This window comes from Mirounga leonina, unplaced genomic scaffold (assembly GCF_011800145.1).
Source record: "Mirounga leonina isolate KUSES-001 unplaced genomic scaffold, KU_Mleo_1.0 Mir_92, whole genome shotgun sequence".
NCBI classification, from domain to species: Eukaryota; Metazoa; Chordata; class Mammalia; order Carnivora; family Phocidae; genus Mirounga; species Mirounga leonina.
Window position 1 is genome coordinate 14,365,041 of NW_023270852.1, and position 23,809 is coordinate 14,388,849.

At 40.1% G+C, this 23,809-nt stretch overlaps 1 protein-coding gene across 5 annotated transcripts in view; it reads right to left on the reverse strand.

Annotated features, from left to right (window-relative positions):
• Positions 1 to 23,809, reverse strand: part of C2CD3 (C2 domain containing 3 centriole elongation regulator) — a 146,634-nt gene that overhangs the window by 68,587 nt on the left and 54,238 nt on the right. For all 5 annotated transcript variants that reach the window (XM_034995356.1, XM_034995352.1, XM_034995353.1 and 2 more), the window contains 7 exons: positions 22,875 to 23,366; positions 19,994 to 20,157; positions 17,949 to 18,195; positions 15,141 to 15,321; positions 13,492 to 13,675; positions 12,261 to 12,433; positions 10,378 to 10,501 (listed from right to left, as the gene is read on the reverse strand). In XM_034995356.1, the coding sequence (XP_034851247.1) occupies positions 10,378 to 10,501; positions 12,261 to 12,433; positions 13,492 to 13,675; positions 15,141 to 15,321; positions 17,949 to 18,195; positions 19,994 to 20,157; positions 22,875 to 23,366 (1,565 nt within the window). The remainder of the gene's footprint in view (positions 1 to 10,377; positions 10,502 to 12,260; positions 12,434 to 13,491; positions 13,676 to 15,140; positions 15,322 to 17,948; positions 18,196 to 19,993; positions 20,158 to 22,874; positions 23,367 to 23,809) is intronic.

The following is a 23,809-nucleotide window of genomic DNA, read 5'->3' on the forward strand; positions in this document are numbered from 1 at the left end:
ATATTGGTGTTCTGTGAGATTGTTTATGCTCAGCATGAAAACACCAAGCCCAGCTACAAGTGTCAGATCAGTTCCCAGATGTCTCTGGGGCTGTTTTTCTCAGTAGAGGTGTACCACAACACACAGACAGAGCTTATCCATCTTTAACTGATACTCACCAAGAGTTGTCAAGTCTTCCATGTGTGGGTATAGTATGAGACAAACTCCCTTATCCCAACTTCCCCAAGGTATAAAATTAACATTTAGGCAAAGAGGTCACCTCCTTCTATATACTTTTTTTTTTTTTAACTAAGGTCTAGATTCAGGGGGAAAGATAGTGGAGGAGTAGGTGACCCTATTTCAACTGGTCCCTGGAATTGAGCTTGATATCTACCAGACCACTCTGAGCACCCACGAAACCAGTCTGAGATGTAAGAAGATCTGGATCTCTACACACAGAATATCGCAGGCGGTTGGTTTTGAGGTACGAAGCGGGGAGCCGTGATTCCGCGGGCAGATATTGGAGGATAAACGACAGCGGGAGGGTGCCTGGACGTGTGGATCCTACACCGCCAGTGAGCTACAGCCTCGAGCGCTGCTAGCGCTGCGGGCGGGGCGCAGACTTGTAGACCGGTAGTGGTGGGGAAAGGACTTTACGGCAGCCCCTGGGGCGAAACCCGGAGCGCTGGGGTCGCGCGCAGGACTGGCGGTTTTAGAAGCACAAAGGGCAGAGATGTGCCCCGACCTGGAGGCAGGCCTGGGAGCACTGCGGAGGGGCGCACAACCCAGGACGCTGCAGTTTATAGCAGCACGGACAGAAACGGAGACAGTGTGGCCTGGAGAGCTCGCTGAAGAACAGGCTGCGGTCTCTCTGCTCTGAGGCAGAGGGTTGGAAACGGTCTCTTCTGCTCTGACTCGCGGAAGAGACTCGGAAAGCCACCAGGGAAAGCCGCCAGAGAACAAAAGCCCCAAAGACTGATTCCCGCTGAGCCCATCCCCCGCCACAGGGGGGCAGGGCAACACCGCCCAAACAGGGTTGCCTGAGTAACAGCGTGGCAAGCCCCTCCCGCAGAAGACAGACTGGGAAAACTAAGAGGCCAGCAACCCTAAGGTCCCAAGAAAACAGGTGCATCTTGCTTGGGTTCTGGTCAATAATTTGGACTCTACATTCCCTCAAACACCCATCAACAGAATGACTAGGAGGAGGAACCCCCAAAATAGAAAAGACTCCAAGATTATGACTTATGCTGCAGATTTACAAATGGCTGCAGTTATAACCAAGATGTCGGAGATGGAATTCAGGCTAGCAACTGTGAAGACAATGGCTAGAATGGAGAAATCAATTAATGGCAACATAGAGTCTCCAAGGGCAGAAATAAAAGGTGAATTGGCAGAACTTAAAAATGCTATCAGTGAGATCCAATCCAATCTAGATAGTCTAACAGCTAGGGTAACTGAGGCAGAAGAGCGAATAAGCGACCTGGAAGACAATATAATAGATAAAAAGGGAAAAGAGGAGGCCAGGGAAAAACAACTCAGAATCCATGAAAATAGAATCAGAGAAATAAGTGACACCATGAAGCGTTCCAATGTCAGAATAATTGGAATCCCGGAGGGAGTGGAGAGAGAGAGAGGGCTAGAAGATGTATTTGAGCAAATCGTAGCTGAGAACTTCCCTAATCTGGGGAATGAAACAAACATTCGAGTCCTAGAGGCAAAGAGGACCCCTCCTAAGATCAAGGAAAACAGGCCAACACCCCGGCATGTAATAGTAAAACTTGCAAATCTTAGAACCAAGGAAACCATCCTAAGGGCAGTTGGGGGAAGAGATTCCTTATGTACAGAGGGAGGAACATCAGAATAACATCAGACCTATCCACAGAGACCTGGAAGCCAAAAAGGCCTGCCAAGACATATTCAGGGTACTAAATGAGAAGAACATGCAGCCAAGATATCTGGCAAGGCTTTCATTTAGAATGGATGGAGAGATGCAGAGCTTCCAAGACTGGCAGAAACTGAAAGAATATGTGACCACTAAGCCGGCCCTGCAAGAAATATTAAGGGGGGTTCTATAAAAGGAGAAAGACCCCAAGAGTGATATACAACAGAAAGTTACAGGGACAATCTATAAAAACAACGTCTTCACAGGCAACATGATGACAATTAATTCATATCTTTCAATAATCACTCTTAACGTGAATGGCCTAAATGCTCCCATAAAACGGCAGAGCGTTGCAGATTGGATAAAAACACAGGACCCATCCATATGCTGTCTACAAGAGACTCATTTTGAACCTAAAGATACATCCAGACTGAAAGTGGAGGGATGGAGATCCATCTTCCATGCCAGCGGAGCTCAAAAGAAAGCTGGGGTAACAATTCTTATATCAGACAAATTAGATTTTAAAATAAGTCTGTAATAAGAGACACAGAAGGACACTGTATCATTCTTAAAGGGTCTATCCAACAAGAAGATCTAACAACTGTAAATATCTATGCCCCCAACATGGGAGCAGCCATCTACTTAAGCCAACTGTTAACCAAAATAAAGAGTCATATTGATAACAATACGTTAATTGTAGGAGACCTCAATACTCCACTCGCAGCAATGGACAGATCATCTAAGCAGAAAATCAACAAGGAAACAAGAGCTTTGAATGATACATTGGACCATATGGACCTCATAGATATTTACAGAACATTCCACCCTAAAACAACAGAATACTCCTTCTCGAGCGCACATGGAACTTTCTCCAGAATAGACTATATACTGGGTCACAAATCAGGTCTCAACTGATACCAAAAGATTGAGATTATTCCCTGCATATTCTTAGACCACAATGCTCTAAAACTGGAACTCAATCACAAGAAAAAAATTGGCAGAAATTCAAACACTTGGAAGCTAAAGACCACTCTGCTCAAGAATGTTTGGGTCAACCAGGAAATCAAAGAAGAACTTAAACAATTCATGGAAATCAATGAGAACGAAAACACATTGGTCCAAAACCTATGGGATACTGCAAAGGCGGTGCTAAGGGGGAAATACGTAGCCATCCAAGCCTCACTCAAAAAAACAGAAAAATCTCGCATTCACCAACTAACTCTACACCTTAAAGGACTAGAGAAAAAGCAACAAACGATGCCTAAGCCACGCATTAGAAGAGAAATAATTAAAATTAGAGCAGAGATCAATGAATTAGAAACCCGAAACACAGTAGATCAGATCAATGAAACTAGAAGTTGGTTCTTTGAAAGAATTAATAAGATCGATAAACCACTGGCCAGACTTACCAAAAGAAGAGAAAGGACCCAAATTAATAAAATTATGAATGAAAGGGGAGAGATCACGACTAACACCAAGGAAATAGAAACAATTATTAGAAATTATTATCAACAACTATATGCCAATAAACGGAGCAATCTGGATGAAATGGAGGCCTTCCTGGAAACCTATAAGCTGCCAAGACTGAAACAGGAAGAAATTGACAACCTGAATAGGCCAATAACCAGTAACGAGATTGAAGCAGTGAGCAAAAACCTCCCAAAAAACAAGAGTCCAGGGCCTGATGGATTCCCTGGGGAATTCTACCAAACATTCAAAGAAGAAATAATACCTATTCTACTGAAGCTGTTTCAAAAAATAGAAACAGAAGGAAAACTTCCAAACTCATTCTATGAGGCCAGCATGACCTTAATCCCCAAACCAGGCAAAGACCCCATCAAAAAGGAGAATTTCAGACCGATATCCCTGATGAATATGGATTCCAAAATCCTCAATAAAATCCTAGCTAACAGGATCCAACAATACATTAAAAGGATCATCCATCACAACCCAGTGGGATTTATCCCCGGGATGCAAGGGTGGTTCAACATTCGCAAATCAATCAATGTGATAGAACACATTAATAAGAGGAGGGAGAAGAACCATATGGTCCTCTCAATTGATGCAGAAAAAGCACTTGACAAAATACAACATCCTTTCCTGATTAAAACTTTTCAGAATACAGGGATAGAGGGAACATTCCTCAAGTTCATAAAATCCATCTATGAAAAATCCACAGCGAATATCACCCTCAATGGGGAAAAGCTGAGAGCCTTTCCCTTAAGATCAGGAACACATCAAGGATGCCCACTCTCGCCACTATTGTTCAACATAGTACCAGAAGTCCTAGCAACAGCAATCAGACAACAAAAAGAAATAAAAGGTATTCAAATTGGCAAAGAAGAAGTCAAACTCTCTCTTTTCACAAACGACATGATACTTTACGTGGAAAACCCAAAAGACTTCACCCCCATATTACTAGAACTCATCCAGCAATTCAGTAATGTGGCAGGATACAAAATCAATGCACAGAAATCAGTTGCTTTCTTATACACTAACAATGCAACTGTAGAAAGAGAAATTAGAGAAACGATTCCATTTACAATACCACCAAAAACCATAAGATACCTCGGAATAAACCTAACCAAAGAGGTAAAGGATCTATACTCTAGGAACTACAAAATACTCATGAAAGAAATTGAAGAAGACACAAAAAGATGGAAAAATATTCCATGCTCATGGATCGGAAGAATAAATATTGTTAAAATGTCTATCCTACCCAGAGCAATCTATACCTTCAATGCCATCCTGATCAAAATTCCAATGACATTTTTCAAAGTGCTGGAACAAACAATCCTAAAATTTGGATGGAATCAGAAAAGACCCCGAATCGCCAAGGAAATGTTGAAATAGAAAAACAAAGCTGGGGGCATCACGTTGCCCAATTTCAAGCTATATTACAAAGCTGTGATCACCAAGACAGCATGGTACTGGCACAAAAACAGACCTATAGACCAATGGAACAGAATAGAGAACCCAGATATGGACCCTCAACTCTATGGTCAAATAATCTTTGACAAAGCAGGAAAAAACATGCAATGGAAAAAGACAGTCTCTTCAATAAATGGTGCTGGGAAAATTGGACAGCCACATGCAGAAGAATGAAACTTGACCATTCTCTAACACCATTCACAAAGATAAACTCAAAGTGGATGAAAGACCTCAATGTGAGACAGGAATCCATCAAAATTCTAGAGGAGAACATAGGCAGTAACCTCTTTGACATCGGTCACAGCAACTTCTTTCAAGATACATCTCCAAAAGCTAGTGAAACAAAAGCAAAAATGAACTTTTGGGACTTCCATCAAGATAAAAAGCTTCTGCACAGCAAAGGAAACAGTCAACAAAACAAAGAGGGAACCCACAGAATGGGAGAAGATATTTGCAAATGACACTACAGATAAAGGGTTGGTATCCAAGATCTATAAAGAACTTCTCAAACTCAACACCCAAAAAACAAATAATCAAGTCAAAAAGTGGGCAGAAGATATGAAAAGACACTTCTCTTAAGAAGGCATACAAATGGCTAATAGACACATGAAAAAATGTTCATCATCATTAGCCATCAGGGAAATCCAAATCAAAACCACATTGAGATACCATCTTAAACCAGTTAGAATGGCAAAAATGGACAGGGAAAGAAACAACAAATGTTGGAGAGGTTGTGGAGAAAGGGGAACCCTCTTACACTGTTGTTGATAATGCAAGCTGGTACAGCCACTTTGGAAAACGGTGTGGAGGTTCCTCAAAAATTTAAAAATAGAGCTACCCTGGGGCGCCTGGGTGGCTCAGTTGGTTAAGCGACTGCCTTTGGCTCAGGTCATGATCCTGGAGTCCCGGGATCGAGTCCCATGTCGGGCTCCCTGCTCAGCAGGGAGTCTGCCTCTCTCTCTGACCCTCCCCCCTCTCATGCTCTCTATCTCATTCTCTCTCTCAAATAAATAAATAAAATCTTAAAAAAAAAAAAAATAGAGCTACCCTATGACCCAGCAATTGCACTATTGGGTATTTACCCCAAAGACACAGATGTAGTGAAAAGAAGGGCCATATGCACCCCAATGTTCATAGCAGCAATGTCCGCAATAGCCAAACTGTGGAAACAGCCGAGATGCCCTTCAACAGATGAATGGATAAAGAAGATGTGGTCCATATATACAATGGAATATTACTCAGCCATCAGAAAGGATGAATACCCAACTTTTACATCAACATGGATGGGACTGGAGGAGATTATGCTAAGTGAAATAAGTCAAGCAGAGAAAGTCAATTATATGGTTTCACTTATTTGTGGAACGTAAGGAATAGCATGGAGGACATTGGGAGAAGGAAGGGAAAAATGGGGGGGGATTGGAGGGAGAGATGAACCATGAGAGACTATGAACTGAGAAACAAACAGGGTTTTAGAGGTGGGGGAGGGGGGATTGGTTATCCTGGTGATGGGTATTAAGGAGGGCACGTACTGCATGGAGCACTGGGTGTTATACGAAAACAATGGATCATGGATCACCACATCAAAAACCAATGATGTGTTGTATGGTGACTAACATAATAAAATTAAAAAATAAATAAATAAAAATAAAGTAAGGTCTACACCCAACGTAGGGCTTGAACTCATGACCCTGTGATCAAGAGTTGCATGCTCTACCAACTTAGGCACCCCATAGAGGTCACTGGTTTTTGAAGCACTTCCTGATAGCCACAAAGCATTTAGAGGGGTTTCTTCTTTATTGTACTTAGAATACATTAGTAGAGGGTAGTAATGGGAGTTATAAAGATCTGGGTTTTAATCTTGGCTCTATCATTCAATTAAACGTGTGACCTTGGACAAGTTATTCAAACTCTTCCAAGTTTCACTGTCCTCTTTGCTAAAATGAGGACAGCATGAGGATACAACAAATACTAAAGATGTATGCATAGTTATATGCTTATTGCATTTTCATTTCTAACGAAATTAACCTAAAATGATCACTAATAGTAGACTGGTATATGTCTACACAATTTGTCTACAACAAATTTGTTGTATTATTATTTCTGATTTTATTATATTTTGCTGGCTAATAATAAGGGTAATGTTAATTATCTATACAAATGGAACTAATCATTTGTATAGTAGTTAGTAATTTATACTAACTAAGTCACTTCATATTTGTTAGTTCTTACACTGATCCTTATAAAATCAGGAGAGGTGTTCATAATTTTCATTTTTCAGATGAAGAAACTTAGACCCAGAGAAGTAAGCAACTAGCCCAAGATCACGCACAGCTAGTGGGAGATGGGACTAGAAGCCAAGGGGTCCAATTTCTAGTGCAATCTGTTTCCATTATACCTTGTCTGTCTCATATTCTGTAGGACTGCCCCAGAAGAATGTAGTGTTAGAACTGGCCTGCCTTCTTACCCTTCCTTCTTGAAACAGTAACACAGACCAAATGCAGGTTAACAACAAACTGCCTGCCACCTGATCTGACTTTTTTTTATGATCTGGAGAGAGGGACTACTGAGCTTCTTATCTATGAGAGAGCTACTGAGTATCTGAACTCCAAGTCCTTCTCTGCCAATTAAATCGTGGTTAATTTGCAGATTCTGACCCTGGCTAGGTCTTACATAGAACAAGTACTCCACAGACACAAGTTTCACGCCTCCGTGCCTTTGCATGTGTTCGTCCCTGTGAACAGAATAGTTTTCAGCTCTCTTGGGCATTCCTGCTCTTCTTTCAAGACTGAGATTAAGAAGGGCTCTGGGGCGCCTGAGTGGCTCAGTTGGTTAAGCGACTGCCTTCGGCTCGGGTCATGATCCTGGAGTCCCGGGATCGAGTCCCGCATCAGGCTCCCTGCTCAGCAGGGAGTCTGCTTCTCCCTCTGACCCTCCTCCTTCTCATGCTCTCTGTCTCTCATTCTCTCTGTCTCAAATAAATAAATAAAATCTTTAAAAAAAAAAAAAAAAAAAAAAGAAGGGCTCTGAATGCCAAGTTGAGCAGATTAGAGCTTATCCTGTGAACTAGTAGTCCCTAAAGTAGAGTGTGTACAATCTATGGGGTTTATATTTAGGAGAAACTACTTGGGCATAGGAAGAAAACATTAAAATTTCTATATTTGTTATCTCATATGTTAAAGTTTTGTATATGCCATTGTATATTTTATAATGTATTTAATAAATAGTAGTATATGAAGATGATTTACACACGAAAAGTATATAGCTATTCGGAGGGTATGCTAAACTTTTCTTTTTAAAAAGATTTTATTTATTTATTTGACAGCGAGAGACAGCGAGAGAGAGGGAACACAAGCAGGGGGAGTGGGAGAGGGAGAAGCAGGCCTCCCACCGAGCAGGGAGCCCAATGTGGGGCTCAATCCCAGGACACTGGGATCATGACCTGAGCCGAAGGCAGACGCTTAGTGACTGAGCCACCCAGGCGCCCCTAAACTTTTTATTTTTTGTTAATAGGAATGCATGATTAAAATTAGACCACTGCTACTGACAATGGGAAACCATCAAAAGTTTTAATGTGAGGGAATGACATGATTAAAAAACTGCCCTGGTAAAACTTACACCAAAATGAACATTCCAGCAATCACTGGAGTGATTGCTTAACAGTGATTCCAGCAATCACTAGAAGCACATTTGGAGAATTTAGTGACAAAAAATATTAACCAGGCTGAACATTTTTACCAACTGCTTTAGTGTCAGATCTCACATGGCAGTAATTCAGTTAGTTATTTACAGACTGTGAAGTTAAAGGCAAATGATCTGACTGATTCCCTTACAATAAGGGAAAAAGTTATGGAACACTTACCTGCTTCTTTCTTGAAATTGTGTCCAAAGTGAACTAGTCTATAGTAGAAGCATGACTTAGTTCTCTTTCTTGCTGGGCACCTGTTATGTGCTAGAATTAAGCTATGTGGTAGCAGGGGGCAGAGAGGAGTTCAGACAGTGACTAGAGGAACTCAGAGCAAAGTGGGGGAAACTCATGTATACAAATCACTGAAACTGAGTAATACGGGCTACAACCAAGGTGCTAAATGACAAAGGAGAGGGGCACCTGGGTGGCTCAATTGGTTGGTTGTCTGCCTTTGGCCCAGGTCATGATCCCAGGGCCCTGGAACTGAGCCCCACATTGGACTCCTTGCTCAGAAAGGAGCCTACTTCTCTCTTTCCCTCTGCTGCTCCCCTTGCTTGTGCAGTCTCTCAAATAAATAAATGAATGAATAAATAAAATCCTCAAAAAGAAATAAATAGAAGACAAAGGACAAAGCGCCACTTGTGTCCACATGTAGGAAGAAATAAAGGAAGGCTGCAAAGAAGCTGCCAAGTCAAAAGAAAATAGGAGTTTGTTTAGTGGACAAAAGGATGAACATTCAAGGTAGAGAGAAGTATGAACAAAAGCCTAAAGGAGATTAAGAGAGGGCCATGCTGGGATGCCTAGGTGGCTCATTCGGCTAAGCATCTGCCTTTGGCTCAGGTCATGATCCCTGGGTACTGGGATCAAGTCCCGCATTGGGCTTCTTGCTCAGTGGGGAGCCTGCTTCTCCCTCTGCCCTTGCCTGCCACTCCCCCTGCTTGTACTCTCTCTCTCTCTGACAAATAAATAAATAAATAAAAATTTAAAAAAAAAAAAAAAAAAAGAGGGCCATGCTGTTCATATATAACAACAGTGTTCCAGGCAGAAAAAACAGCAAGACAAATTCCCTGAGGGGAATGAGCTTGGTGTGTTCAGAAGCAATAAGGCCAGTGGTTGGAGTAGAGTAAGCAGAGGGGAGACGAGTAGAAGATAAGTCATAAAGATAATAAGGAGCCAGATCATGTGGGGTCTCATAGCCATTTTTAGTAGTTTGACTTTTCCTTTGAATGAGATGAAAAGTCACTGATGGGTTTTAAGTAGAGGTGTGTCAAGGTCTGACTTAAGTTTTCATAGGATCACTGGTTTCCATGTTGAGAACAGACCGAAGGGGAACAAGCTAGAAAAATGGGAGGTGGTATTCACAGACTGAATATGGGATTACAGAAGAGTTGTAGTGATTGGTCCTGGCTTAGTTTGAGGTATAGGGTCTGCCTGTGTAAATGAGTGGTTAAGTAGAATAGAGGATAAGATCAAGGAGCAAAGTTGCGAATAACAGTTTAAGTAGTAAAGTTTGCAAGTGATTTACTCATGTATAGTCTTACATGCTTTCTTTTTTTTTTTTTAAAGATTTTATTTATTTATTTGACAGAGAGAGACAAAGCGAGAGAAGGAACACAGCAGGGGGAGCGGGAAAGGGAGAAGCAGGCCTCCCGCTGAGCAGGGAGCCTGATGCAGGGCTGGATCCCAGGACCCTGGGATCACCACCCGAGCCAAAGGCAGACGCCTAACGACTGAGCCACCCAGGCGCCCTTACATGCTTTCTTAAGAGAAAAAGAAAAAAATAAAGCTGTGCTTAATAAACTGGAAATTGTACACAAGGAAGTTTTGCATATCTGAGCCTCATATGCTGTATGGACTGCAGTGGAAAAAGATGAGGACTGCTTTTCTAAGGTGGACTTACTTGGCTGCCGCTTGCAGACCACAGGCTCTGATAATCTGGACTGAGATAGAGACAGCTCGGGCAGCAAGAACTCCCTCTGCTGTCCTGGGAGTACGCCTGTACCTTAGGCCCACATCCAGTAAACCTAATGAGGACAAAAGGAAAAAAAGGTAAAAAGGTTAGCTGGAAGAGTCTCTGTTCTACCAAACCCCAAGTCCTGGTCAGAGGAAGAGGATAAACACCCTAATGAATAATAAGGGTCATTAGCAGTGAGACAAAATGTCCATGGCCAGAATCACTTCATATTATTGTACTTTAGGATTAATAAAGGCAGAACAAAAGTTACTATTTTCACTTTACATCCAAGAAACTATGTCAGACTGAACTGCTTGCCAAGATCGCACAACTATCAGAGGCAGAACTTAATTTCAGACTTTTTAAACTCCCACTTATTTTTTTTTAAAGATTTTTTATTTATTCATTTGAGAGAAAAAGAGAGTGAGTGGGGTGGGGGGAGTGGCAGAAGGAGAGGGAAAAGCAGACTCCCTGCTGAGCGGGGAGCCCGCTGCCCGGCTCAATCCCAGGACCCAAAGATCATGACCTGAGTTGAAGACAGACGCTTAACTGACTGAGTCACCTAGGAGCCCCTAAACTCCCAGTTATTTTTATAGAATTGAGATGGACTCCAGCCTTTCTTCTTTTTTAAACTTTTAAAAGGTTTTCACACCTATATTTCTAACACCCTTCTACCACCACCACCTGAAACACCCTTTATATGCCATCCTTTTATAAAAATTCTACCTTCCTATTATCACATTTCAGAGAAAGCTTTAAGAAATAACAGAACATGGGGCGCCTGGGTGGCTCAGTCGTTAAGCGTCTGCCTTCGGCTCAGGTCATGATCCCAGGGTCCTGGGATCGAGCCCCGCATCGGGCTCCCTGCTTGGCGGGAAGCCTGCTTCTCCTTCTCCCGCTCCCCCCGCTTGTGTTCCCTCTCCCCCTGTGTCTCTCTCTGTCAAATAAATAAATAAAATCTTAAAAAAAAAAAAAAAATAACAGAACAAGCTGATCAGTGACAGTCAGGAGGAACAACTCAATCTTAATCATGGCAAAATAAAACCTTTTGCTTTGGCAGATACCCTCCAGCAAGCAAGCCCTCCAGCAAGCAAGCACAGTAACTTCATTTAGGAGGCCAATTCTAGTTATCTGATGACGTACCTGGAGGGTGGGTCAATCCTACTGAAACAATTAGGATGTAATTCAAAACTCCAAATTTTAATGAATCCCTTTCAACTTTAAATCCTAACCTCTTCCTCCCTTACAGTGAATTCCCTGTCATGCTAACTGTATTCCACCAATCCCACATCTGCTCATGTTGCCCTGGAGTAATAATTCTCTGAGTACACCTACATAACACTTAGGACTTTTGCTGTGAGGCTTCTTAAATGCTTGCTGAAGCTAAAGGTGAAGAAATGAGACAAACAACATTTATGCAGACAGTCCATGGAAATATTTTCTAAAATTTGCATAGAGTAAACTAATATGTTCATTTTTTTTTTTTTAAAGATTTTGTTTATTTATTTGACAGAGACACAGTGAGAGAGGGAACACAAGCAGGGGGAGTGGCAGAGGGAGAAGCAGGCTTCCCGCGGAGCAGGGAGTCCGATGCGGGGCTCGATCCCAGGACCCTGGGATCATGACCTGAGCTGAAGGCAGACGCTTAACGACTGAGCCACCCAGGCGCCAGCAATACATTCATTTTTGTAAGAGAAGGTAGATCATAGTTTTCATCAGATTCTTAAAAGGGTAAGTCTCTCAAAATATGAAGAGTCGCTATTTACAGAGAAAAGGGATATTTATGTATACTGATTTCGAAAGGGAGAGACAAAGCAGTCTTCAATTACCTGATGACTGGTTCCTCAGTTCTTTCCTGTTCTCAAGCCTGGGGGTTAAAGGGAGATTAAAGGTCTGTATTCCCACATCCTCACGGTGCTGCATGGTTACCATGGCACAGATCCTTGATAATGGCAAGGTTCCTTTGGCAACCACCTGATCTCTCACGTCAGGATAATAGTATCTGTAAACCGCAAAAAGCACAAGCTGTCAGTTGGAAGAATTAGGTGGATGAATGATTCAATTTGCCCGAGGGATCAGCTTTTGGTATCAAGCTATCTTTGGAGCCTGGTTGTTCTGTATTTGTGGCATACAGTTGTGGTTGTGTCTGGCTGGATTTATTGCCCATTCTGTGGAGGAGGAACTCCATAAATTATACTCTGTGTTCAGAACAAACCCCAGCTTCCTACAAGCTTTCTGTTTAGTTATCTGCATCTGACTTGGACTTCTGGGAGTAGACACTTTTGAGAGCATTCATCCTGTAGCAGCAAAAGTGGTTCTAAGTGGAGCAGTCCCAATCTCTTCTATGGCTTGAGGCCTAAGTCCCTCAAATTTAAAGGATCTGTTAGTACCTACTCTACTTCCTTCTCTTGTCAAAATATTCCATTCTTATATCAGTTTTAAATCAAACCTAAATTCACCTGACTGTTTTTAGGAAAAGTTGCTGGCAAGTGAATGGTACTCTTCCCTCGTTCTGTTCTGGATGCTCTGTCTTTTATATCTATATGCTCTTTGTCATTTTTGTTGGTTTCTTGGGAGTAGGGACGCAAAGCAGCATCTGTATTCATGTCAAGTCTGTGACATGAGTGGATTTATATTTTATGAAGGCTACTCTTCTGGTGGTAGGAAGAAAGGATTATAAGAAATAAGTTTAGAAGTGGGAAGACCAGTCAGGAGGCTATCAGTAATTTAGGCATGATATGATGAGGGACTGAACCAAATAAGGCAGTAAATAGGAGAAAACAGGTGACTGAATATTTAAGAACAGTAGGAGGTAAAACTGATAGAACTTCACTTCCAAATGTTACAAGCACTTAAAAGCATGAGATACATCTGCTCCCAAGAACCTAATAATTCAGATTTCAGCAAAATCTGGAGAAGTGTCACTAACAAGCCAGATCATATAAAATAGGGTAGAAGGGATTGCTTAGCTTCCTTACAATTCAACCTAAGCTGTCAAGGGAAGCATGCTCTATGATTGTGTACTTCCTTTCTAGGCACAAAATTGGTTTCACATTATACCTGCACCAGACTTCAAACTGGACTCCACCTCCAGGCACAAGCCCTTGTGCAGAGAAGGCACTCAGTAGAAGCCTTTGCACTGGAACTTCAGCTGGCAACAGGAGAGAGTGATGGTGTTCACTATTAAAGATGGGATCTGGAACACAGAGTGTGGTTGCAGATCTGAAAGGCTTCAAAGAAATTCCTTTGGAAAAGAAAAGCAATTCAGAATAATCAAACACAACATTTAGGGTTTTCTATGTAGTCAGATAGTATGTTAATATCCAGTATTATTTAATTTCATCCTCACAATACTCCTGTGAGGAAAACAAAGCAACTATTATTACTCCTACTTAACAGACAGAATACAGACATATTGAGGTTACACAGTGAACCCAAAGGTCTTAGAGGTAGTAGGTCATGGACCTGGAACCAGAACTTTTATCTTCTGTCTTACTTCTACCAAGGCCCATTTCCCTAGTAGCTATGGTCCCCAAAGGTTCCATGATAATACAGAAGAAAGAGATCCCTTTATTGCTGGACAATATCTAAGGGTTGCAATTTCTCCACATCCTTGTCAACACCTGTTAGTCTATTCTTTGTTTTTGTTTTTTGGCTTTTTAATTATTGCCATCTTGGTGAAAAGAAGTGGTATCTTGTGGTGCTTTTGGTTTTCATTCCCAAATGACTAATGATGCTGAATTATCTTTTCATGTGCTTATTGGCCTTTGTATATCTTAGGAAAAATGTCTATTTAGATCTTCTGAATATTTTTTAATTAGATTGTTTTTTATTATTATTTGTAAGACTTTTTTTTTTAATATATTCTAGATACAAGTCCCTTATTTGAAACCCAAAAATCAATACTGGCAGCTCTTTTGCAGTTATTTGTGGACATGCTGAGAATGGCAAAACATTTGAGTCACCTGACTTGATCATTCCCAGCTGAGCCTGGACAAAGTGACACTCTGCTTTCTTGTTTTAGCTCTCAGAGATGATCAGATGATGGAGATGGGAGAGGCTAGTGTGGTGTAGTGCAAGAGTATCTGGCTCTGGGGCCAGTTGGATGGGGTCTGAATGTGCACCTCGTTATTGTCACTGGGGCAGCTTCAGTCACTTAACATTTCTGAACCTTGTTCTCTCTTTTGTAAAATAAAGTAAAATCTACTCAAATAAGTTGTTTTAGGATTTACAATTATGATCTATGTGAGATATATATATGTACATATTTCCCCTAAAAGCAATGGTTCAGTATTCTCTAATTCAGTGTCCCTGACATTGCTATGTTATGTAGAATATAACTACCATGAGTAATGAGAATCAACTGTATGTGTATAGATAAGAGTGAGTAGGCATGTAAATGATATAAGATGGGGCAAAATATAAATAACTTGTGGATCTAGGTAAAGTAGTAAGTAGTAAGATAATATGTTAAATTCTTTGTACCATTTTTGTTAAATGTTCTGTAACTTTGAAATCATATCAAAATAAAAAATTACAAGAAATAACATAAGAAAAGAAAAATAAAAACTTAGTCCATCTCCTGTACTGTCCAGGTTAAGACTAGGAACATTTAGGAACACAAAATTCACTCAGGAAAAAACAAAATTCTAAGTATAGCCAATGAAAGAACCATACAAGAATGAGAAACTCTAACCTCCCAAACCTACCATTTTCAGGGAACTCAGGTCCTTTTAGCACACTGGATTGGGAGTCTTGAACTGGAAAGTAGTACTGGACATAACAATCTGCTTCTCCCCAGACTGTTGCCTGAAGAGGGGCTAGCCCTTTAACTTTCTCTACATGGAGCTCAAAGTGATGCTCCATCAATCCATTTCTTTGGTCCTCCGCCTATTAAATGAAATAGAGATACTGGTGAGCTTTAAAGAAAAAGTTTCTTAGAATATTCCTGTTTCTCTATGAAATCTGAGTCTACATGAAAAAATAGGTGTAATTAGCTGATACTAAAACAGATTCTTAATTTTCATTGTGTATACATCTCACAACTGCTCACTGTAATCAGATCAAGGTGGATTTACTCTAGACTGTGAGACTTGGTCAATATTAGAAAATCCATAAATGTAATTCACTGCATTAAAAACATGACTATCTCAATAAATGCTAAAAAGGTATTTAATAAAATTCAACACTGGCTTCTGATTCTTAGTACACTAATAGAATACATTAAGAAGATCTTAATAGGATAAAAAATATACACATGAAGCAAATAGGTATTAATATACTAATTTTTTTTAAGTAGGCTCCATGCCCAATGTAGGGCTTGAACTCACGACCCTGAGATCAAGAGTCGCACACTCTACTGACTGAGCTAGCCAGATGCCCCAATTTACATACTATTTTTAATAAAGTTGGGAATAACACTGAGACTATTCATTAATGGTAAGGACTAGTAGGGGAGGTTGTAACATACCATTACTGAAGGTAACCTATACTAATAACAATTTAAGGTTTTTATTATTTACTATAGCCAGGCACTATAATAAGCCCTTCACTTGTAATAGCTAATTTAACATGCATAGCTAACAACAGCGGAACCAGGGTTTGAATTCAGGTAGTCTGACTCTACAGCCAAGCTCTTTACCTCTACTCTATACAGCTTCAACAGACACAAGACAACTGATAATTGGGACTATTCAAAGAGGGAATTCAGGATTCAGATAGGGGTCAAACTGTATGATTTATATGTGTTTAACATTCTAAGTACTAATCCCATGAATTCGGAATAGAAATTGCATAAGGTCTTTACTTTGTATTCTAAAAACCTATCAGCAATATCTGCTCCAAAACCTTCCTTAGGGAAACAGAGAACTTTCAGTTTGTTTCCCCAGAGAAGAAAAATATGGGTTAAAAAAAAAAACCTCTCATAATCTCAGCAGCTGCTTAATTTGGTCATACAGTATTAGAGTAATCTAATAATTCAGTTCTGCAGATGCTGAAATGGATAAGGGACATGAGTGCAAGAAGAAAAACAACTGTATTTACAGATATCTAATCTTTCCAAGAGTTCTTTTATGCTCATAGTAATATTTTCTAACTTTTGGTATGGCATTTAACAAAACCTGAGTCTACACTGCAATGTGAGGGCCATATAACACTAAATAGACTTGGGGATATTATAGATAAATTTTCTTTGTGCTTTTCTGTCGTATTTAAATTTAAAAAGCTACTATTATCTAGTAATAGACACTAGTATCTAATAGAAACAGTAAAGTTTGGAGTTCATAACATACAAATAAACAATAACCTACTCATAGACATTTTCCTAATCTTTCTCCGTTAGAGACATCACATTTGTCATTCAGATTCAGATTTAAAAACATAACATACTTAAATCATGTGGAGACTGAGATTTGGCTATACTGGTAAAGACACCAAAGGCAAAATACACTAGGACATGATACAACAGAATGAAGATTGGACTTTTAAGTCAAAAGGCCAGTGTCTGGGGGCGCCTAGTGGCTCAGTAGGTTAAGTGTCTGACTTTTGATTTCAGCTTAGGTCATGATCTCAGGGTTGTAAGACTGAGCCCTGCATAGGGCTCCATAGCAGGGAGTCTGCTTGAGATTCTCTCTCTCCCCCTCTGCTCTTCCCCCTACTTACACGTGCTCTCTCTCTCTCTAAAAAAAAAAAAAAAAAGGCCTGTGTCTAAACTCTGATTTTCCCATTCTTAGCTATACGACCCTGGACAAATAACATAACTTCTTTTGACTCTGTTTCACCACCTGAAAAGTGAATGACAATGGTTCCCCTCATGTAGTACTAGGGAAATAAACATGTAAAAAGTATATCAATGTGCTTTCTCAATTGTTCAACACCATACAAAACAAATTACTTTTAAGAATTTACTTGTAGAAGAGCAAGAAACTTTACTGTAACTTTCCAACATGGATTTGGTTAAGAAACAGAGTAAGATTTTGCGGGCCTACATTTGGGATCATTGTCAACCTCCCACCCCTATTTTTCCCTCCTGGATTATCTCCTTTTTAGTTAAGACCTTTTAAAATGCAGTCTTAGGTTCACCCCAATTTTTAAAGAGGCAATTAATTAAGTTAGTAAATTAGACTATTAGGATGTGGTTGTCCAATTAGAGTTTCTTTATAAATTCAAAAATTTCAGAGGGACAGATATATATTTAAACCACAAAACAAATAATTCCTTGGATCTACAGCATGCATCGGGAGTGCAAATATGTTCCTTTTCACTACTGAAATAAGGATTTGGGGCAATGGTTTCATTAAAACACGCAAGATAAAATGAGATTATGAAACTTAAAATTTGCTAATAGACCTTAACTGTTCTCACTTCACACATAAAAAGGTAAATAGGTGAAGTGACTGATATGTTAAATGGCTTCACTGTGGTAATCCTTTCACAATATTACGTATATATTAAAGCATAGTTGTACACCTTAAAATGAGATTATGGTTTTTGTAAACTATCAAGTGTTTAATCATTACCATATTAACAGATGCTATAAATGGCTGATCCAGAAAATGGGCTGGCCTAGGGCTGAAGGGAGGAAGTGTTCCTTCTTCGTTCTTTAATCTTTGTAGTGCCATTATCTGATCTGAAGAACCCATGGCTAAGAAGACGCGAAGACTCCCGTTTTGGTGGCCTGAGAACACATCAATCACAGGCATGTAGCTGTCAACAGCAACAACTGGGTACTGAGCATCAAGCAGCAGGCGAGAAATTCTGGGATCTCTAGAGGGAGAGAAATGGCGAATGAGCAAATAACAACCATCAGTCATGTCACAGAGTTGCTGCTGCATTTCCTACTTGGCTTATTTTCTCAGTTTGTTAAAAATGGGTCTACAACTAGAAAACATTAGTTTGAAAAAAACATATGATTTTACCATAGCTCATCAAATAAAAATTACCAGGCAGTTAAGTTACAAATGTAGCACTTTGAAAGCAGTCTGATTTATGTCTGTTATCACCATGACCCCAAGCCCAGCATCTGGGATCGAGCACTATCTCAGTACAGGCTTGCTGAATTGCATTACTTTACAGGGAGGCAGTGTGGTCAATCTGAAATGGACTTTGGAGTCTGGCAGATAAGATCTGGATAATATTACCAATAATATCTGCCATCTATAACCCTTCTAACACTGCAAAAGTTGATATTATCCACTATTAATAGATGAGAAAAAGTCCAAATGCTCTTCATTATACCATGCTGAATCTTAGCTCTGACACTAACTTGCTGAATGACTCTAATAATCAATTTAACCTTTCTGTTTCCTCTTCTGTAAAATGTACGTAATAAAACTTCCATCAAAGGGCAGTTGTTAGGATTAGCTGAGATAACAAACCCAAAATACCAACTATAATACTTAGTACATAAAAGTACTCATTAACTGGTAGCTACTATTGTTTTACGCTCTTTCAGCAAAGAATGGGGTCTAATGAAATGAGAAGGGAAGGGAAGTACCAGACCACACTAATATCACAACTAAAAAAGGGGAAAAAACCTATAGCTGACAGAGGCATGATTCCAGCAGCACTCCTTAGCCTGACCATGCTTTCCAGTGTTACCAGCCTAAGTATTTCACTGTTCACAGAAGGCTTACCCACTTGTTTTCTCACTGGATTGTCACAGTTGTGCCATAAGGGAGACAGGGGGTCTAGCATCACCCTCATTTTACAGATGATGAAAAGAAAGCCAGAGAGGCTGACTTCTGCAAGTCAAAGGATAAGTTTCCTCATTTGTAAAAAGGGGATAATGATAATACTTCCTGGGGTTATAGAAAGGCTCATGTGAAACTGTGCCCACAAAAGCGTTCTCTGTAAAATGTAAAATAACAGCATATAAAACACAGAACCATAAGAAGGCTGTTAGGAAAGAAGTCAGTGCTAAAATAACTAAAAATCAGTACCTTGAACCAAAAGAAAAAATGAACAGTCTGTAGTGAGGACAGAAATACCCTTCAGATAAATCAATACCTTATGGGGGTGTTGCACAGTGAAAAGTGAGGTACAGTGATCAAATGTGAAGGTCCAAAAGACAACACTCAGTATAGAAATCTTGCAAATAGCTGAAGTAAACAGTACTAACATTTTTGTGACAGAGAACTAAACCATTAGTTTTGTGAGGTGATAACCTTTGGCAGTAGAGCTTCTTGGTGAAGCAGTAGAACTCTCTGGGTTCTAACCCTGGTTCTACTACTTACAATATATATAACAAGTTATTTAAATCCTCTGTGCCTTTGTTAACACATCTGTAAAATAGGGGAAATAAAAATTACCTGCCTTAGAAAACTGTTGTGAGGATTAAATGACTTGATGTATATAAGGTTCTTAGCATAGGGCCTGAAACAGGGTAAGCAGTATCTGTAAAACTGTTTTAACAGAGGAGAAAGTGTAGCGACTGTGGTGAAATTGAGAAAAGTCCTCCAAGGTATTATTGGGCTAGTCATTTTTGCAAACCAAAAGAATTTCTCTTCAGTCTATACAAAGATAAAGATGTAAAGTAAAGAATACTCCAAAAGATCCTATTTACTTGAATGACATGTAAAACTGATGGAGGGGGAGTTTCACCAGCCCAAGCAACTTGTCCTGCAACTTGTCCTGTCCTGGGCTCCGCAACTTGTTCCATGTTTCAATTACCATCACATTGTCCTTCAGCCTTTCCAGGTATTTGGAAGACAGAGAGACAGGAATCACCTGGGGAGAGGAGCAATCAAAAAACAAAACAAAATAAAAACCCACACCTGAGACAAAGGATTAATCTATGCTTTTATTTAACAAGTATTAACTGAAAGCCCAATTTGAACTGAAAGCCCTGCACAGTGCTAGAAGCTGAAGACATTAAAATAAAACCCACTCTGTATCCTCAAGAGAAGCCAGTCTGGTGTAAGTGACCAACATATAAAGGCCAAATACAAAATGGTATGAGTTCTCTGATGACAAAGCTCATATAGACAGGGCTTTGAGGACACAGAGAAGGTTGCTGGACATGTCAATCACTGCCTGCCGCCTCATCGCCTCATCCAAGCCTTTCTAAGGCAAAATGACCCATTTGTAAACCCCTCTGTGAGACAGACTTTTTTTCCTGCCCCTCCCAACCCCCAGATGTTTTTGAAAGAAAGATGGCTACTGATTAGACAAGGGTTGAGCACCTAATCAAAGGGCAGCCAATCCTACTGGTTGGATGGTATGGCCTAGTGCAAAAAGCTCTGCCCAACCCAATGTCATGGTAAATAACAAGCCAAATGTTCAACTGGATTTTCAATGTAAAATTATTCGAGAACTGGCCAGTCAGCTGGTAGCTGAAAGAGAAAGGAAAAGTCACAAAGAGAAGCAGAGATTTGCAGCCAAGAGCGAGTCAGTTAAATTAAAGGCAGAATCAAGGGCCCACCAATTTGAAGGGTAGCATAACTGCATCAGCACAGGACAGATAAGCCCAAGCCCCAGGATGAAACCAACAGAAAACATGAAAGGAAAAGGGGTGAAACCAGAAATGATGTACGGCAAGATGAGAGGAAGATACCAGAAAAGCAGAGAACCTGAGCTCACCTACTTTTGTATCCATCTAAGAAACTCCAATTACATAAGGTACCCTGAGCACATTTCTGTTCTGTGAAATCAAAATAAGTAAAAACACAGCAACCTAACCTGACAAATAGGGAGATTTCAGAGAAAGCTGCTGGCAGAAAGTAACCCTAAATTCTTAAGGATAAGCAGAAGTTAACTAGTATAGGGCGCCTCGGTGGCTCAGTTGGTTGGGCGACTGCCTTCGGCTCAGGTCATGATCCTGGAGCCCCGGGATCGAGTCCCGCATGGGGCTCCCTGCTCAGTGGGGAGTCTGCTTCTCCCTCTGACCCTCCCCCTTCTCATGTGCTCTCTCTCTCTCATTCTCTCTCTCAAATAAATAAAATCTTAAAAAAAGTTAACTAGTATAAAAAGCTCTGCCTAATAGGAGTCATGAAGGCTGAGAAGGAACTGCAAGGCAGAAGGAAAAGTACATGTAAAGACACAGCGGTAGGGAAAGAGAACGTTCACGAAACCTCCAGTAGCTGAACATAGCTTCACTACCTAGTGTGAAGGGAAGAGTTCTGAAGGGAAGACAGTCAGTTCTTAAAGGGTCTTGTAGTTCACACTAAACATCTGGACTCTATTCTGAAGGCTATGGGGAAATCACTGAAAAGTTTAAAGCAGGGGAGAAAAATGTTCAGGTTAATGTTTTAGAAAGATCATTCCTACTGGTACAAAAAGGAATGGACAGGGAAAGACCAGAAACAGACTAGACTGAAGACCATCTGGAATGAGAAAGAGGGCCTGAATGAAAGCACTGGCAACTTAGTTGAGGTACAGAAAGATTCATTCTGGAGATAATTAAGTTAGCAGCATCTATTGGATTTGGTGAATAATTATGTAATAAAGAGTCAAGGATACCTTTCAGGTTCTGCTTGGGCTTCTGAGTAGATTACAATATGAATTAGGGCAGAAAGGAGGAGGTGGAACAGATTTGGAAGGAATAATAAATTCAGATTTGGACACATTTGAATTCCTTTTTTCATTTAGACATCTTTATTCAATACCTCCGATATGCCAGGCAGTGCATTAGGTCTAAGCCAAGTGTAAAGTGCTTTTGAGACATCTGGGGATGATGACCAGCAGCTAGACAGAGAGATCAGAAACCTGATCAGAAATGTCTGGCCTACATGGAAGTATGGATTTGGAAGTTATCTTCATAAAAATAATAGCTGAAGCTATGGGAATAGAAGTAGTGACCATGGGAAAAGAGGGTTGGTTTGGAAGAGAGCCAAGGAGCAATGAACAGGAGCACCAATAATTAAAGGTAAGAGAAAAGGAGAAAGAAGTGCTGGGGTCACTACTCTTTTCCTACTGGCCCACAGACTGAAAAAGAACAGTTGTTGATTCAGGAAGAAAATAAGAGAGTAGAGTTACAAAAATCAAAAAAGGAAACAATTTAAGCAATAGCATCAAATCCTACAAAGAAATCAAGCAAGATAAGTACTGAAATAAGTAGAGGAATAAAGGAGAGAAAAAAATATATAAAAAAGTTAACTAGAGTTAAAGAAGAGTTTGAAGATACAGAAAAGAAAGGGGGAAAGTTTAGTTCTAAAGGAAGCAGAAAGGAATATAATTCAGAACTCAGGCAAAAGAAACAGTAGGAAACCATCTCAACTGAGACAGAACAAAAGGAAATGAAGACATAAGTTTTAAAAGTTGACAATGTCTTTTCCTCTTCCAATCCCACAGTGGGAATGGATCTGCATGGCAGATAATTACAAAGGTCTCTCCCAGTCTGAACATTCTAGGTTTCTTTTATAATGGAATTATGATTTGGGAAACCTACTTGTCTCCGCCCCCATACATCCTTAATGGATATGGAAGGTTAAGATATATACAGTTACCTGAAAAAAGTTAAAGACTGGTTGTGTTGTGCCCCATGCGATGACAGATCTGGTGACTTCCTCTGTGCTGAAAAGTTTGCAATTTAAATAAATATTGCACGGTGGTTGTTTGTCAGATTCTCCAGTAATGAAATCTTTCCCATCTGGCACCATCAAGAGCACATGCAACAGCAAAGCAGTCTCTTTTGTTGACCCATTTGTCTGATTTGCTAAATCGTGAGAGGCTGGCACAGCCATGAAGGTTGAAGGATTTGGTGCAACAGGACTTGGTGACTTTGGGCTGGGGAGCACCAAATTTTGCACTTTCTTTGCAGCTTCTTTTTGAATTTGATTTAGGTTCTCTGGATTTTTGGTACAGGTAACATACTGACCAGATTCTGATAGTGTCTTATCTGGACTTGCAAGAGCACATGGGCTATGTTGGGTGCTGCTACTTAATTTAGTATTCACACCAGTGAAATCCTTGTTATCTATAATAAGCTCTACAGTTACCTATAAAACACAAAAGGAAGAGAGTTAGCAAGTATGTCTTCTGAAATCAGAATCAGAATTTTGGAGCTAGAGGCAAATCAGATTGTTAGGAAATAATTAACTCATTCTCAAATACCATAGTAGTAAGAACACTAATAGACTGTATATACATTACCTTATCAGGATTAAGAAAAGCTAGACAGATGATTTATCAATAATACAAGATGAACGTGGAACATCATCTTCTGCCGGAAAATAAGGAAGTGCTCAGAAAAGGATGGAGACATATCGAAAGGAGAGAGGATACAGAATTCAATCAAAGGAGCTCATATCGGCCAAATCTGGGACAATTTGAGCATTAAAATGAATAATAATAGTAATGGATTATAACCTATTGAATAATGTAAAAATCCATGAGTCTATATCAATGTAAATAAATATGGGAAAAAGGACAACTCTTCTGT